Source organism: Melospiza melodia, chromosome 12, assembly GCF_035770615.1.
Source record: "Melospiza melodia melodia isolate bMelMel2 chromosome 12, bMelMel2.pri, whole genome shotgun sequence".
In the NCBI taxonomy this organism is placed as follows: domain Eukaryota; kingdom Metazoa; phylum Chordata; class Aves; order Passeriformes; family Passerellidae; genus Melospiza; species Melospiza melodia.
Window position 1 is genome coordinate 25,134,682 of NC_086205.1, and position 15,244 is coordinate 25,149,925.

General features: G+C 41.9%; 1 protein-coding gene across 1 annotated transcript in view; it reads right to left on the bottom strand.

Moving 5' to 3' along the window:
* The window catches only part of LOC134423873 (multiple epidermal growth factor-like domains protein 6), a 192,990-nt gene that overhangs the window by 166,576 nt on the left and 11,170 nt on the right, over positions 1-15,244 (bottom strand). The window contains exons 2-4 of the mRNA XM_063167363.1: positions 13,727-13,861; positions 12,989-13,098; positions 11,465-11,569 (exon numbers count right to left, since the gene is read on the bottom strand). Coding sequence (XP_063023433.1) covers positions 11,465-11,569; positions 12,989-13,098; positions 13,727-13,861 — 350 coding nt within the window. The remainder of the gene's footprint in view (positions 1-11,464; positions 11,570-12,988; positions 13,099-13,726; positions 13,862-15,244) is intronic.

The following is a 15,244-nucleotide window of genomic DNA, read 5'->3' on the forward strand; positions in this document are numbered from 1 at the left end:
TTCACTTATTTCACAGTTATTAAGTCTGCCCTCTGATGAACATCTCTCCCTTATCTCCTGTGTTAGCACATCCTCCCTCCTGTTGCTTCCCACACCACACAAAACTACTAAAGAAAGATTATTACAAGTGGAGATTGGGTGTGAAAATAATTCCAAATTCAGTTCCCACATCTGTTCATACAGTACCACCTTCCAGTGCACGAAAGAAGATTTTAACCACAAAACACAAATCAGGGAAGAGAGGATTTAACTGAACTTTCCACTTCTTTGGCTGCACAAGATCCAGAAAGGATGCACTGCAGATTCAGCTTGAAAAACACCACTTACATAAACAGCCCCTATTTATACCAGCAGCACAACAAGGATATTCAGTTAAACAAGATTTACACACAATTTCAACACTCTTTTCCATAGCATACCAAGATCCAAAATGAGAAAATATTCAGGAAGTTTAAGATCATATTCAGTTGAACTTTTTTTTCCCCCCAACCCCCAAAAAATTACATTTACAGCTTCTAGATTATTTACAACATAAATGCAGCACATGGATCTAGAGGGCTCAGTGGAGAAGGATAAAGTCACAATTCAGGTACATCTCAGACCGGAGCAGGTGTGGGAAGAAGAGATGGATGGACAAGTGAAAATTAGCCATAAAAATTCCCATGGAATGGGAAGAAGAGATGGATGGACAGGTGAAAATCTAGCCATAAAAATTCCCATGGAATGGGTTATTTCCCCCCTCATGTCACATTATGTTAATGCTAACAGGATTTCCAGCACTCGCGTGTGAAGGAAAGCATGTCAGACAGACATGCAGCAGATCAGCAGTGCCTCCCCAGCTCCTGTCAGCTCTCTGAGCTCCCAAACACTGAGATTACAGAGAGAAAAAGCAGATTCAGGTCAGCAACCCTGCACACAAAAGCCACCCTTGCAGCAGGGATAACAGAGAGAAAAGCAATTGCCTGTGAATTCTTGGTGAAGAGAAAGCAATTAGGTTTTACAAAAAAGGAAACAGTGAGAAATAAGTTTTCTTTAAAAGGATAGCAGAGACACCAATTCCCCCACCTCAGTAGCACCAGGAGAATCTCTCAAATGTCTGAAAAACAGGAGCAGCCACTTTTATTCCAGGTGGTTACGAAATAGATTTGGCCTTTTCAACTTTTGGTGTACTTGGAAGAGCTTATTAGAAAGTACCTGAAGAGGCAGAAAACAATTTTGAAATAACTGGATCTAAAGTTTAAGTCACAACTTGAGGTTTGGAAAAGTAGCAAGGATGGGAAAAAATGAAGAGGGAAAAGGAAAAAGAATGATAAAGACACTCAAAAATAAAAGAAATTCTGAGAATCAGAGGGGCAGTGTCTCCAGGGACCACTTCACCCACAGCTGCCTCTTCTTCCACAGGAGATGCAGCAAAGCAGAAATTAAATATCTGCCTAGACAAATAACAGCTGCACTTCCTTCAAGCAGAGTCAGTCAGTGCTTTCATGATCATTTGGGGGGAAAAGGAAGCATCTAAGAGGAAACTTTAAAAAGAACAAATTTTTGAACAGTCAAATCTGAAATTTACCCAACCTTCATTGCTTTTTATGTGACCAACAAAATCTATCTGGAACAGCACCAATTTTCAGAGGATACCAAATCTTCCCATAGAAAAAACAAAAATATTTCCAAGACTCCAAATCATTGCTCACCTCAAAATTTAAGAGAGCGTGGGAAGTCATTTTAGGAAGCAACTGACCAATGATGCTGGAAAAATCATTTAGACCAAGTTCTTGCTCCAGCCTGACTCGGAAAATAATTAAAAAATTTGCCTGTGGAGGTTCTAGCCATTAGTTTTAGTTTTACAAGGCTCAAATTCACTTTAGAATTTTTGATTTTCCATTTATAAAAGCTGAAATATATCAACAACAAAATAATGAAAACATAACTTCAGTAGTCACATACTTTTCCATTTCAGTTGTGGTAGTCTATTACTGACATACCCTTGAATAAAATGAGAAATAAAGTGAATTTTTAAGGTATCTTTAGCACATGTTTAACCTTCAGCCATCTCTCCCTGTTCCAAGGAACGGAAAGTGATTTCTTAAGACTGCTACAGAAATACAAAAAAGTCCAGTAAATAACATTTCCCTCCTAACTTGTTGAGGTTAATCACACAACCAGTGCTTAGATTAGATAATCTAAGACTTTTATTTGTGAGCAGTCTCACATTTTTGGGTGGAAGCACGCCTGACATATCTGAGCAAGAGCCAGCGAGACAAAAAACCAAACCTCATCCTGCAACCTCCCTGGGGAAATCTTTATTCATTTTAATACTTGTTCAGTCAGCTGTCTCAGTGAATGACAAGGTTTTATCTCTAATGTGAATGGCTCTGAAGGCTACTTGCATTATCCATTCTTCAGCAGCTGCTGCTGAAACCACAGGGTTGCAAACTTATAATTAAATCCAGCTGCCACTACTGTGAGCTCGGCTCTATCGAAGTGAGCAGCAGTGCCTCGTGGTTGCTGGCAACGTTCTGCCTCCCCTTCCAGACAATGTAATTAACTCTTCTGCCCCTTTTAGATGAAATAAACATCAGCACTGAAAATGCTGTTAAATGACTGTAAAACAGTATTTATGCTGAGGAATTCTGCCGCAGTCATTGCACCTGAGAAAACAAATTTCTAGGTTGACAACAAATGGCTGTTTCCTTAAGAGCACCGAGAGGACACCCAAGGAGACACAGGATGGAGTTTGCTGTAGAAAAAGTGACAGATACACGTTAACACATCTACTCTTAAGCCTTAAAACACAGCCTCTGGCAAAATAGCACATACCCAAAAACCCAGCTTGAGAGAATCGCAGACAAGGGCTGGAAAGGAACCAGGACAGGCACCACAGGCTTTCCTTTGATGCTAAAATAATTTTTAAAGGCCATTGTTCCTGGCTTAAAATAGATTTTTAGAGGTACCAGACAGAGAAGTTGGAGATCCCCCCTTCCTGAGAGTGTTCAAGGACAGGGCTTGGAGCAAACTGGTCTGTGACAGTGGTCACAGGGGTCTTCAGGTGAGGGAAGAGATGAGAATATTGACTCCATGTTTAGAAGGCTTGATTTATTATTTTATGATCTATATATTACATTATAACTATACTAAAAAGAATAGAAGGAAAGGTTCCCTCTCAGAAGGCTGGCTGAGAACAGAATACCAAAGAAAGAACGATAACAAAAGGCAGCTCTCTCGTACTCTGTCCAAGATAGCTCAGCCTTGATTGGCCATTAATTATAAACATCCAAGATGGGCCAATCCCAGATGCACCTGTTGCATTCCACAGCAGCAGATAACCATTGTTTACATTTTGTTGCTGAAACTTCTCAGCTTCTCAGCAGGAAAAATCCTAATGAAAGGATTTTAATGAAAAGATGTCTGCGACACTGGTCCAGTGGAACATGTGAAAATAGATGTTCTCTAAGATCCCTTCCAAAAGATGTTCTCGAAGGTCCCTTCCAAACCTGTGGCCCAGTCCTGACTGAACAGCCAAACCCACACATCTCTAGAGGAATCCCTTTTTTGTTTTCGCAATGCACATCTGTTCCTACCTGTGTGTCAAAGTGTTCAGGTCAGCAAAAACAATTAGCCACAAAAAGTGACTTTGTCAGTCAGAGCCCTTGCAGGGCTGCTCAGGGCTGCTCCGCTCCCTCCCTTCCACAGGAAACTCCACTTTCCCTTCCTCAGGAATCACTGCAGCGACAGAGCCTCAAGAGCATCTCATGGCAGGAGGGCAATCAGCAGTGACACTGCACTGGTGCCACTGAAGGAGAAAACAGCAGCCTGGCTTTGCTTGGGAAGGGTTCTCCTGCTGTTTGTACCTCTGTGGAAGCACACATCAGCCCAAAGATTTTTGAGGGTGCAGCAGAAGTGTTTGACCTGTGACTAAAGGGGAGAGCTCTCTGCAGACAGGACAATGAAATGCACAGCAACCATCTCCAGCTTCACTCTGAAGAGCTAGCAAAATACAACAAGAATGTTCCTAAAGACACAACAATCTGCTGGATATTCTGCCAAATCAGTTAAAATTCCATGTTGTCTAGATGCTTTATTAACAGAGGGGTTGCATCCAGAGCTACACAAGCACTGCATGAACTGCTCAGCCATGGTACCTTGGGTAATTAAATCCATCTGCATTACCTGATCAAATTCACTGGGACCCAGCTCAAACCCCTGAAGCAAGCTGGGAGCACAAATAAATCTGCCCACAGCCACACAGAGGCCATGTAGGTGTCATGAAACAGAATCCAGATGTTTCTGGAGACTCACAGTCTGCTCATTCACCTTTTGTTGTGTGTGGGGGAGGAATGTACCTGCACAGCCCCTCTGCACAACACTCACTTTGCTGGCACTTGCAGCCACATTTCCTCACCCAACAAACAAATGCCAGCAGCCAGACAGCAGCTCTTCCCCTGTGATTTTTAACTTTTCCCTTCTGCAGCAAGCACAGCCTGGACATCCTTTCGTGGCAAAGACAAGGGGGGTGAATTCTCTCTCTGCAGTGCTTATTCTGAGGTTCATTTCCCCCTGACATATTTGTTTGCAGCTCCAGCCCTGCTGTCTGTCTAGCTGTCTCTCCCTCCTAATGGCAGCGGAGGGCAGGCAGTGCCTCCCTTTCAGCAGGATGGGCTGATGATTATATCCTGTCACACCCAGCAGAGAGCCAGGCATGATCTTTCAATCAGCATTTTCCACTGCTCCTGGTTCAGGGCAGCAGAGCTTTTGTTCCTCTCAGCTTTTCAGTGGCTGCTTTAAAGGGTTTTTATTCTGGGGAGGCTGATGAAAGGTGTTTCTGTCGGCAAAGAGCAGGTGGGTGTGAGGAGGGGAGCAAAGAAGAGAGAATGAAAGTTTGGAGGAAGCCATGCTTTCAGGGTTTTTTGATTCCTGCCCAGGGCCTCGCTCACAACTGGAATTAATCTCTGAATCAACTGTTATCTATCACCAGAACAGATAATGTCATTTTTATCTCAACCATAACTTTTTGTTTTCCTTGAGAGATTACAGATAGCTTGGGCGTCCTGCAGTGATCTGTGCACCACACTTGTCTTCTGCAAACCTCTGCCCAAGAGAGCATCCAACCCACCTCTCTCACGGGTTTCTAACCAGCTCCAGACTTGTGACACTTCATACTCAGGTCCAGTGTTGCCTTCCTACTAATTTGTAGTTATATACATCTATAATTAGATTTACAAATCCCATGATGTTTTAAGTGTCAGGACACCTGTCAGCTGTCACCAGAGCACAGGAGACAGGTGACAGAAAGGTTTGTGTCACCATGAGGGGCTCATTACCACAATCCATGATGCAGGAACAAGGGATTGCAGCCCACAGGATGTTCTCAAGAGCTCACCAAAGCAGCTCCCCCTTCCCATGTGCTGCCTGCCAGGGCTCCTCTGTCACAGACATCTTTTATGGAAAATCCTTTCCTCGGGATTTTTCCTCCTGAGAAGCTGAGGGGCCCCAGGAACAAAATGCAAACAATGATTATCTGCTGCTGTGGAATGCAACAGGTGCATCTGTGATTGGCCTCATGTGGTTGTTTCTAATTAATGGCCAATCACAGTCAGCTGGCTCAGATTTGTTATCATTCTTTGCTATTCTATTCTTAGCCAGCCTTCTGATGAAATCCTTTCTTCTATTCTTTTAGTATAGTTTTAATGTAGTATACATCATAAAATAATAAATCAGCCTTCTGAAACACGGAGTCAGATCGTCATCTCTTCCCTCATCCAAGAACCCCTGTGATCACCATCACACTCCTCCATCACAGGAGGAGAATGGTACCCAAAAAACAGGCACAGGATGGATGGATCACTGCTCTGGGGGCCAAAAAGGAGCAGAGGAAGAACAAGACAGAGTCCCACTAGGACAGAGGGTGAGCACAAGGGTTCTTTCTGCCAGAGGACAGGGACTTACCCACCCTGAGCAGCCTCATCACTCATCTCTGCTTCCCTTGCCATGACAGGCTGGCATTTCACTAATGAGACTGAGTCATTTGGGGCAGGAGGAGGACTGTGCTAAAACAGGAAAATGAGCCAAAGCTGGTATCTTTAAGGTATTATATGCACTAAACTAGAGCAAGCTGAGCATAAATTATCTTTTGTGCCATCCTCTCCCACTCTCCCCATGGGCTAATGGCAAATTTTCAAGTTAAAAAGGTTGGCTTGGGTCAAACTTCAGGGAACTCATGGCCAAAATATGAAAACAAAATGCCAAAACCCCTGGCACAATCAGGGCCCAGCTATCAGAGCTAATTTACCCCCACAAATATTTAAACATTTCATACTTTCAGTGGGAAACAAAGATCCATGAAAACTGAAGACATCCCTATGGGAACGGATCCATAGGAGCTTCCAGCTTGCCATTTGCTATTTTAAAGAAGGAAAATTTTTAGCACTGGTTATGGATTTACACTGCCCTGTAAGGCTTGTGTAGATCTCCAGCCTCAAAGAAGAACAACTTAGAGACCAGGATGGCAGACAGGACATTAACCAGAAGTTGTATCAAACAGCTCTTTGCAGGAAGAAACATTTCCTAGAGGAAAAATGGAAGAAAATTATTTTTCACGGTGAAAGAAAAGAATATTTTTGTTTGTAAGAAAATAGATCAGAATTCCTGCCATTTTAATGAATGGTTAAAATTAAAAAAAAAAAAAACAAAAAAAAAAAAAACAAACCATTGTTTTAAGCAGTTTTATAGTGTAAACTCTGATCTACCTGCTCTAGGAGGTGCTGCTATTTTTGTTTACCAGAATCTTTGTAAGTTCAATATCTTAATAGCGTGTGACCAGAGTGAAGGCAGAGATTGACAGCAAGTCAATGAACTGATGGATATCTCCCTCATAAGCATTTCATTTAGCTCCCCATGCAGTGTGCATCCTGCCTTTACACACACATGCCAGTGCCATTATCTCACACTTAATTACTCGGGTCTCAAAGCACCTGATGAAGGAATGAGCCACCATTATCAACATTTCATGTACAACAAAGCCCAGGCAGAGTGGGGTAATTTGCTAAAAGTTACTGCATTAAATATCCAAGGTCAGTGGCAGGTGGAAAAGAAAGTTCTCATCAGGTGAGCACTGCACCCAGCAGAGCACACTGCCCCTCCAGATGTGTGCTGGGCAAGCAGCAGCTGCAGAATCTAATCATCTGCACCAGGCACTGCAAAAGAACTTAAAATTCCACTTGTGTGACAGCAAACAATGGTGTAAAAATTAATCTATTGACACTTTATTGTCGCACACATCTTTTATGGAAAATCCTTTCCTTAGGATTTTTCCTCCTGAGAAGCTGAGGGGCCCCAGGAACAAAATGCAAACAATGGTTATCTGCTGCTGTGGAATGCAACAGGTGCATCTGGGATTGGGCTCATGTGGTTGTTTCTGATTAATGGCCAATCACAGTCAGGTGGCTCAGAGAGCCCGAGCTACAAACCTTTGTTATCATTCTTTGCTATTCTATTCTTAGCCAGCCTTCTGATGAAATCCTTTCTTCTATTCCTTTAGTATAGTTTTAATGTAATATATATCATAAAATAATAAATCAGCCTCCTGAAACATGGAGTCAGATCCTCGTCTCTTCCCTCATCCAAGAACCCCTGTGAGCACTGTCACACTTTATCTGTTAAACACTGGAATATTGTATTGAGGAGGGCAAACACCCTGCCACCATGAGAGGACTTTGCTGACAAGTCCTCCCTGGTCATTCCTCACCTATTTTTAAACACCAATCACACCCATTGTCTCAGACAGGCTCATAATTATGAAAAGAATAATTGCAGAACATTAATCTTGCTCAGATTTTGTATCAGTCAAGAAGTCACAAAGCCTGTTCAGTTCTCACTCTTTTTTTACTTCATGTTTTAAAACCAATCAGGAAGCACTCAGCAAAACCATCAGCAACTTGAGATTTGATGATAAAACACTTAAGAGTCAAAACTAAGCCCTCAATTTCCATTGATTACATGTACACGTAGAGTACATAGAAGAGGAATAAATAAATACACCCTTGTTTGTAGAATTTTGAATGGTATCACTGGCTGCATGTCCAAGTAAAAAGTCCCAGGGCTGAAGTAAGCAAGCTAAATGAAATTCCTTTACTCCCATGTCCAGCTCAGGTGGCCACCAGGCCTTGAACAGGATTTCCAGGACAATCAGTGAATATCAATGACACCAGCACTGCAGCAGAATCCATTCTTGGCGCTGGGTTTTACCTTTTCTCTTTTTTTCTTACAGGTTTTCCCTCCCTTTCACTGGGACAAACGGGGATCACAACTTTCCAAACAAGTTCCAAAAAATGGAAAGAAACCCAGCTTGCAAGTTTACATTGTAATTGATATAAGTCTATTATTACAAGACAAATTGCAGCAGACAGTGCAGGAGACAGCTCAATCTGTTACCCAGTCCCTGCAACGGCTGCGTGAAGAACTCCACCATCTCACCCATAAATCTTTCTCTAAGTTTGCATTGCTGCTTGTGTGGGGAAAATAGTAAAACTGGGGAGTGACAAATTAGTATAAAAATATTACTTTATTTTTTATAAATAGTAATTTCTAAGTAATTTTTAGAGTGTACAAGGGAGGCAGTAACACGTTTCTGAACACGATTACATTAAGTTTGTTAGAGGAGCCCTGACCTTTGCAGCATCTCATCAGGAATGTGTCTGTCCCAGGCTGCAGGAACAGCCCATAATTCCTTTAAAAAGTCATTATCTGCTATCATGCCAATTGGGAATAATCATTTCTGCTGAGATGGCTGTGATGCTGCCATCAGCCATCCTAAAGGATCCATCACAAACTTTCTCCAGGACAAAACTCTATTTCCAGGACAATGACCTACTCCCTAACTCAATGGCAAATATAAACTCCACAAAAAGAATGATTAGAAGATTCCTGACACATATGTCCCCATTTATTTCCTAGAGTAATTGAATTTAGTAATATTTTTATACTAATTTGTCTACAGTCTGTAGTTCACAGCACCCAGCAAGGAGATCATGAGAGTTGCTGCTCAAGTGAAACTTTAGAATCAGCTGCCAGCACTGATGACAGAAACAGAGGAGAAAATCAAAAAGGCTGGAGAGGGGGAGATATAAAATGGGATACATGAAGCAATTTTGCTCAAATGGTTCAAGTGCAGCTATGAAATGCCTGTGGTTCCTCCTCTGTCAGCAGACTGACAGGAAGTCACAATACCATAAGTGACAGAAGCCAAGATTACAAATGTGGGAAATGGATTTATAGAAAATTCTCAAAGCCTGACAAAAAGCTCACATTGTATATATCTATATACAAACCTTAAAATAAAAATTACTAACTTAAAAATGCCATAAAGTAAAACAAACATTATTTTAAAATAATTACACTAAAAAACAAGTTTCAAAAATAGCGTTACAAATAAAACTAGATACTTTAAAAAAACTATAAAAAATACATTATAATAAAACCCACACAAAGTAATTTTAAATTATTAACTTTAAAACATTTACAACATAATAGAACTAAAAGTAATAAACAATAAAACCATTTATAATGTATCATAATTTAAAATTAGTTAACTTCTAATTGCTGCTCTTCTAACAATTGGTGGTACCGAGTACCAAATTAACCTCAGAATCATAGAGATAGAATCCTTAATTTGTTGAAGGAAGAAAGAAACCATCTCTCAAGCATTAAATCTTAGGAGCAATATTCCAACATCAGCCAGGAAAAGCAGAGGCTGTGGCTGTTAGTCCCACAGGACATTTCTCCTTCCCTTTCCTGCACAAATATGATACAAGCCTCAGAAGAATCTGACTGCAGGCACCTGCAGCAGTTGAGAGGCCTTACACTCTGAATTACCTCGTTTTTGTTAGGCAGGTGAATGGTCCGTAACAGCCTTGCTGAGAGAAGGTTTTCCCCTTCAGAATTCAATTTATAAACTTCCTCCTGCCGGGCTGCGATAGCAGCTCTGCACAAACCTGAGGGTGACGGCTCCTGGAACCCCATTCAGACCTCAGGAATCAGTAGAGAGCAGGCAAACAGAGGGCACAGATAAAAGTTCCACCCAAGTGCAAGGAGCATCCTGCAGGACGCCCCTCATTGTTTTTACACTCCCTCTGTGAAACAGAGACTGCGCAATCCCATTGCAGCTGGAAAATCTGACCTGGGCTATCCACAATCTGCCTGCTGGGAATGCCCCAGCTCCACAGCAAAAGGAGTCTCAAAAGGCAATTTATCATGGCAAGGACAATTTTATAATTTGCTGAGATATATTCCATTTGGTAATAAGTTATTATAAGGCTTTTTTGGAGATTGTGATCCTGCTTACCTTGAAGCAGCAGCTCTCCTGTAAGTTAATCACGACCAGCCTGCCTTGGTGTCACCCTGGCTCACCTCAACTCCCCCACATAAACTTGTTTTTCTGGGCAGTAAAGAAATACCCAATCACAGCTCAACTGAGCTGAAATTGTCTGCAGGCAGCAGCAGCTCCATTGTAAACAGTTCTGCATTTTATTTATTGTTATAGTCCCTCTCACTCACGCTGCCTGACAGACAAGCCAGGTGAGGACACAAAGATATTAGAATTTAAAAGGGAAAAAAACGAAATACTTAAAAATCTGCCTTCCTTTGAACAAAGCACAATATGCTTCAGTTGAAAAGGAAATTATCATTTGCCTAATACAAAAGAAAGCCTTTGTCCCAATCACAGCCTACTCTGAAGGAATGACTTTCCTCCCTCCCTTAAGAAGCCAAATGGATGCAGTGCAGTAATTTTGGAGAGCTTTACACAGTGTGTTAAATTACAAGACAACCCATTGTGGGTTTATCAAATTGGGAGCCAGTGTGTGAGACAAAAAAGATCCTCATTGAGAGTGGGTGATAGAGCCTAAGTCACACTAAATTCAGACTATAGCATGCTAGAACACAGTGAAATGAAAGATTGGTGCATATATTATTCCATGAATACTATGAAATATTTGGTAGTGAGCTATAAAACCTTCCTACTTTGAGATGCACCAAAAAAAATCCCCGGAACAAACACAGTGGCTCATTTGCTGCATTCTTCACCTACTGCCCACCTGCTTTGACTCAGAATTTCCTCTCACAAAGGTGAAAGCAAGGCTGAGAAATTCACTAAAAGCACCACAAGTACGTTCAAGTTGAGAAGCAATAGACAGATACTGCACTGGACACCACGTCTGATATTCAGTGATATTATCCACCACAGACACTCACTCATCTGATACCAATCAAATTAAATTTTCATCTTGCTTTGTTAAAATTCAATACAAAAAAATAAAAAAAAAAAATTAAAAAGAGAATGATCAAATAACCACTTAAAAGTGCAGCAACGGCGCCTTTAATTTTAAGCCAACATTAATAAAATACGCTTGTTTTAGCAATTAATGCTGAAGTTGCTTTTTACCCCAACTTGAGACAATCCCAGCGCACTCACCATACTGGCAGCGAGGCCCCTGGAATCCTGCAGGGCACTGGCACACCTGGGACCCTCCTGCAGAGCACTTCCCTCCATTGAAGCAGGTTCCAGCAGAGCACAGCACTAGAAACAGAAATGGACAGGATATTCCAGCTCATTTTGAGCCAAGGATTCTCCAGAATTCCCTCTCTGACTCAGTCCTGATGCAACATGACCTCCCAAATAATAAACCCAGATTTTTATTGTAGTGCAAAGACTGGACTGCCGCAGGATTTGCTATCATAGGTGTCACTACCTTGTTGGTATGAAGAAATTTATTAAAAGACTTAGATATTGCAGTTTAACTTAAAGGTGCTTCAGAGGCAGAAGACAGGACTCAAAGCACTGCCTGAATCCAAAATAAAATAGGAAAAGCTGCCAGACAATAATGGAGGAATGGTTAAAAACCACTGATGCACTGGGAGATATTATATATGAGGAGGGGAAAGGGGAATTGCAGTTCTTCCCTTTCTCCAACACAGAACAGTTTTATTTACAACAACTTAAATTCCACATGCTTGAGCCAAACTTGCAAAGAGTATCAAACACAAAAGAGTAATTCAACCACTTTGGGGCCTTAAAGAATTCAAAGCAAGCCTGCACTGCTCTTTCAGGAAGAAAATTTCCTTTTGCCACTGGTGCTTACATATCTTAAACTCCTTTTCACCAGAGATTAAAACACAGATTGTAAACATATTTTTGACTTCCTACAACTAAACAGGTGCACACTAAATATGTAGATTCAGGCTGAAACTAACAGGAATACCTCTCAGGCTATTTTTTTTTTTGTGTTTTAACTACAAAGAGACAACCATAAAAGCAAGCTCTCTGAATGCAGCCCTGAAGTTGGTATGAAGATTAAAAAATAAATAAGAACAGATGCTAACTTTCATACAGAAAACACAATTACTGACTAAACAGTAAAAAAACTAAACACTGAGTAGGTTGCCATCTTCCACTGATGTCTTGTTAGCAGTGGCTGAAGTGCTGCCTTATCATTTCAATTAAATTCCATCTTTTAGGAGAATATCCAATCATTGTTAGAAATTAGTGATAGAAACGGGTTCTCATCAGATGGAGAACCACAGGGTAGAAATAAAACTGGCTCAAGGGCACCAGCAGAAGGGAAAATGCCAAAACCAGTCAGACTAGCAAGTGCTACACCCAAGGAAAGTGCCTCACAGCAGATTTCTCTGCATAATTCGGGTAACAGCAATAAATTCGGTTGGCCTGTCAAAGCCAGGCTGGCACAAAAACGCTGCAACAACTCCAATTAGAATTTAAACTGTTAATCCAAACTGTGTGGATTAAAATTAGAGCTATTTGCTGCTTTTACACGAGCACTTTTATCTTTTTAAAGGACACTTACTCCCCCATCACTGGGGAAACGCCAGTTATAAACCACAAGAAGCAAACCCTTGTGTCTAGAAGTGGGGATTCAGTAGGAAGGCAGGGTCTGAGGGTGTCATTTGGCGGTTTTGTCCCAGTTTTGTCCCAACTCACAGTGCAGACAGCCGGGTTCATTGTCCTGCTGGGCCCAGCCGGGGCAGCACTTATAGACAGTCTGCTGCTCCATCCTGTACACCTGCTTGTAAACCGTGTAGTAGCCAGACCTGTGGGGACAGGAGGGGTAAGAGAGCAGTCACAGCTCCCATCCCACCCACTCCCACCTCCCCAGCAGCACACTGCACTCATATGTCACATTTATGAGACTTTATTTCAGCCTCCGTCAGGAGTCGTCGTTAAAAACGAAGCAAATACAGCAAACTGCATCCTGATAACAACAACCCAGTATGATATGCTCTGTCCACACATTATTTTGAAGAGTTTATATTCAGGCTAGCCAAAGCTGAGTAATTTTTTTTTAATTTTTTTTTTTCAATCAGTTTTGGGTTTAGCTGTGGGGGGAGTCAGATCTCCCATCAGTTCCAAGCATGTGGCAGAAATAGAAAGAAGTTCAATTTTTCAAAGTCAATGACATGACAGCTGGGCTTCACCTGAGCAAGAACAAGACAGGAACATCTTCTGATAGTGTAAAATCCTGAATCTAAAGCCAGCCACGAAGCTCATGAGCAACCCAAAACACATTAAAAAGTCACATTTTCCACTCAGTAATAACAGATTCCAAGTCAAATCTCAGGAGGACACTACGTCCATAACATTTCAGATGAAACAGCTGACAGCTCCTCTCACAAAAAAGTTAAACTTGCACAAAGATTAGCAAAACAGATAATGTGTTACCTTCTCTCATAGCTCACACACCATCTCCTGTTGGTGCAGCCCTGCTTCCACATCCTGACCATGCGGCTGAAGGACTGGATGCAGGGCTCCTGGTGTCCCACCAGAGCCAGCTCCAGCACTGGGCACACATTGGGCCTGCAAAAGGGGAAAAGAAAAGCACAATTTTTATTTTCTAACACCAAATTTAGACACCTAGAGAAACACACAAAGCTCTGCTGGGTGTTTGAAGCAGAATTTTTACAGGTGTTGGAACACACTGCAGCCCCAAGCCTTAGCATGTGAACAATGCACTGAAATTCAGGCTCCTCACAAGTCAATGAAAGATTTACTACAGATTCAAGGGCAGATAGGATTTATCTGAACTATTGCTAGGGAAATTGTGTATTCTGTAAGAGCCCCCCTGATATCAGTCCCCTCAGGGAAACACATGAAATTGGTAAGAGGAAGTATCCTTATTCTCTGCTGATTATTCCTAAAATAACAAGACCAAAATAAAAGCTCTGCTTTGGAGGATGATATGTAATCTTCATCCTGCTACCTAGCCAGGGTTACAAAAATAGCAGGATTGCAGGAGGTATGGAGGGTCAAAAAAAAGGTTACATGCTGATGGTTTTGCAAAGATTTCCTCTGCCTTATCCCAACATCTCTGCCCTGGTATAAATCAGGAAATTTTTCATGACAGAAAACAACGGCAGCAAACACTCAAGGTCTAAATAAAACCATAAAGAATGAGGGGTTCTGTCATCTTTGAAGGCAGGAACCTGTTGTGACACGAATGAAATTAACTCACTGATTTTTTTGAGTAGTTTATAGATTGTTAGTGCAATAATTTAATCACCAATTCCCCAGGACAGCCTGGGGAGGCTTTGCAAGCACAAGCCTCAGTAACTCAAACGCAGGGGGGAACAGGGACCTTCTACACCCACCCTGGCAACACCACCATTCAGCAGACAAATCCTTCCCCAAACTTCAGTCTGAAGAAGGTAGAGAGTGATCAAGTAACATCCTGACACACTTGTTTCCTCTGTCACAGGTAGGAACCTGTGCTAGAAAACCTGGGGGTGGCACTAATCAGAGAGCAAGAGCTCAAGCTCTAGCCCAAGAGCTGCCTGGCAGTTGGTCACCATCACTTATCGTGGATATTGTTAGTCCCTAATTCAGGATTTATGGAGTTTTTTAACTCCTATGAAGCCTAAACACCACACAAGGCAGCCTTGCTAACGAGAGAACATCTTTCATCCACAGATCTTCAAGCGGTTTACAAATATCATTAAATTAGGCCTGTGCAGAACCAGAAAACACCATAACCATGATCAATTTTCCTACTGAGAAGCCCTGCCTGGATCAAATCCCACAGGATTTGAGTGGACAAAAGCCCCAGTGCTGTGCAGGATGCTGTCATCACCCTATGGAGAATGGCACATCCAGCCAGGCCACCAGAGCTGCCAGGGGAACACCTGGGACATCATCTCAGGGCAAAGAGGAGCTCTGCCCAACAAGGACACTCCAGGAGGAGGA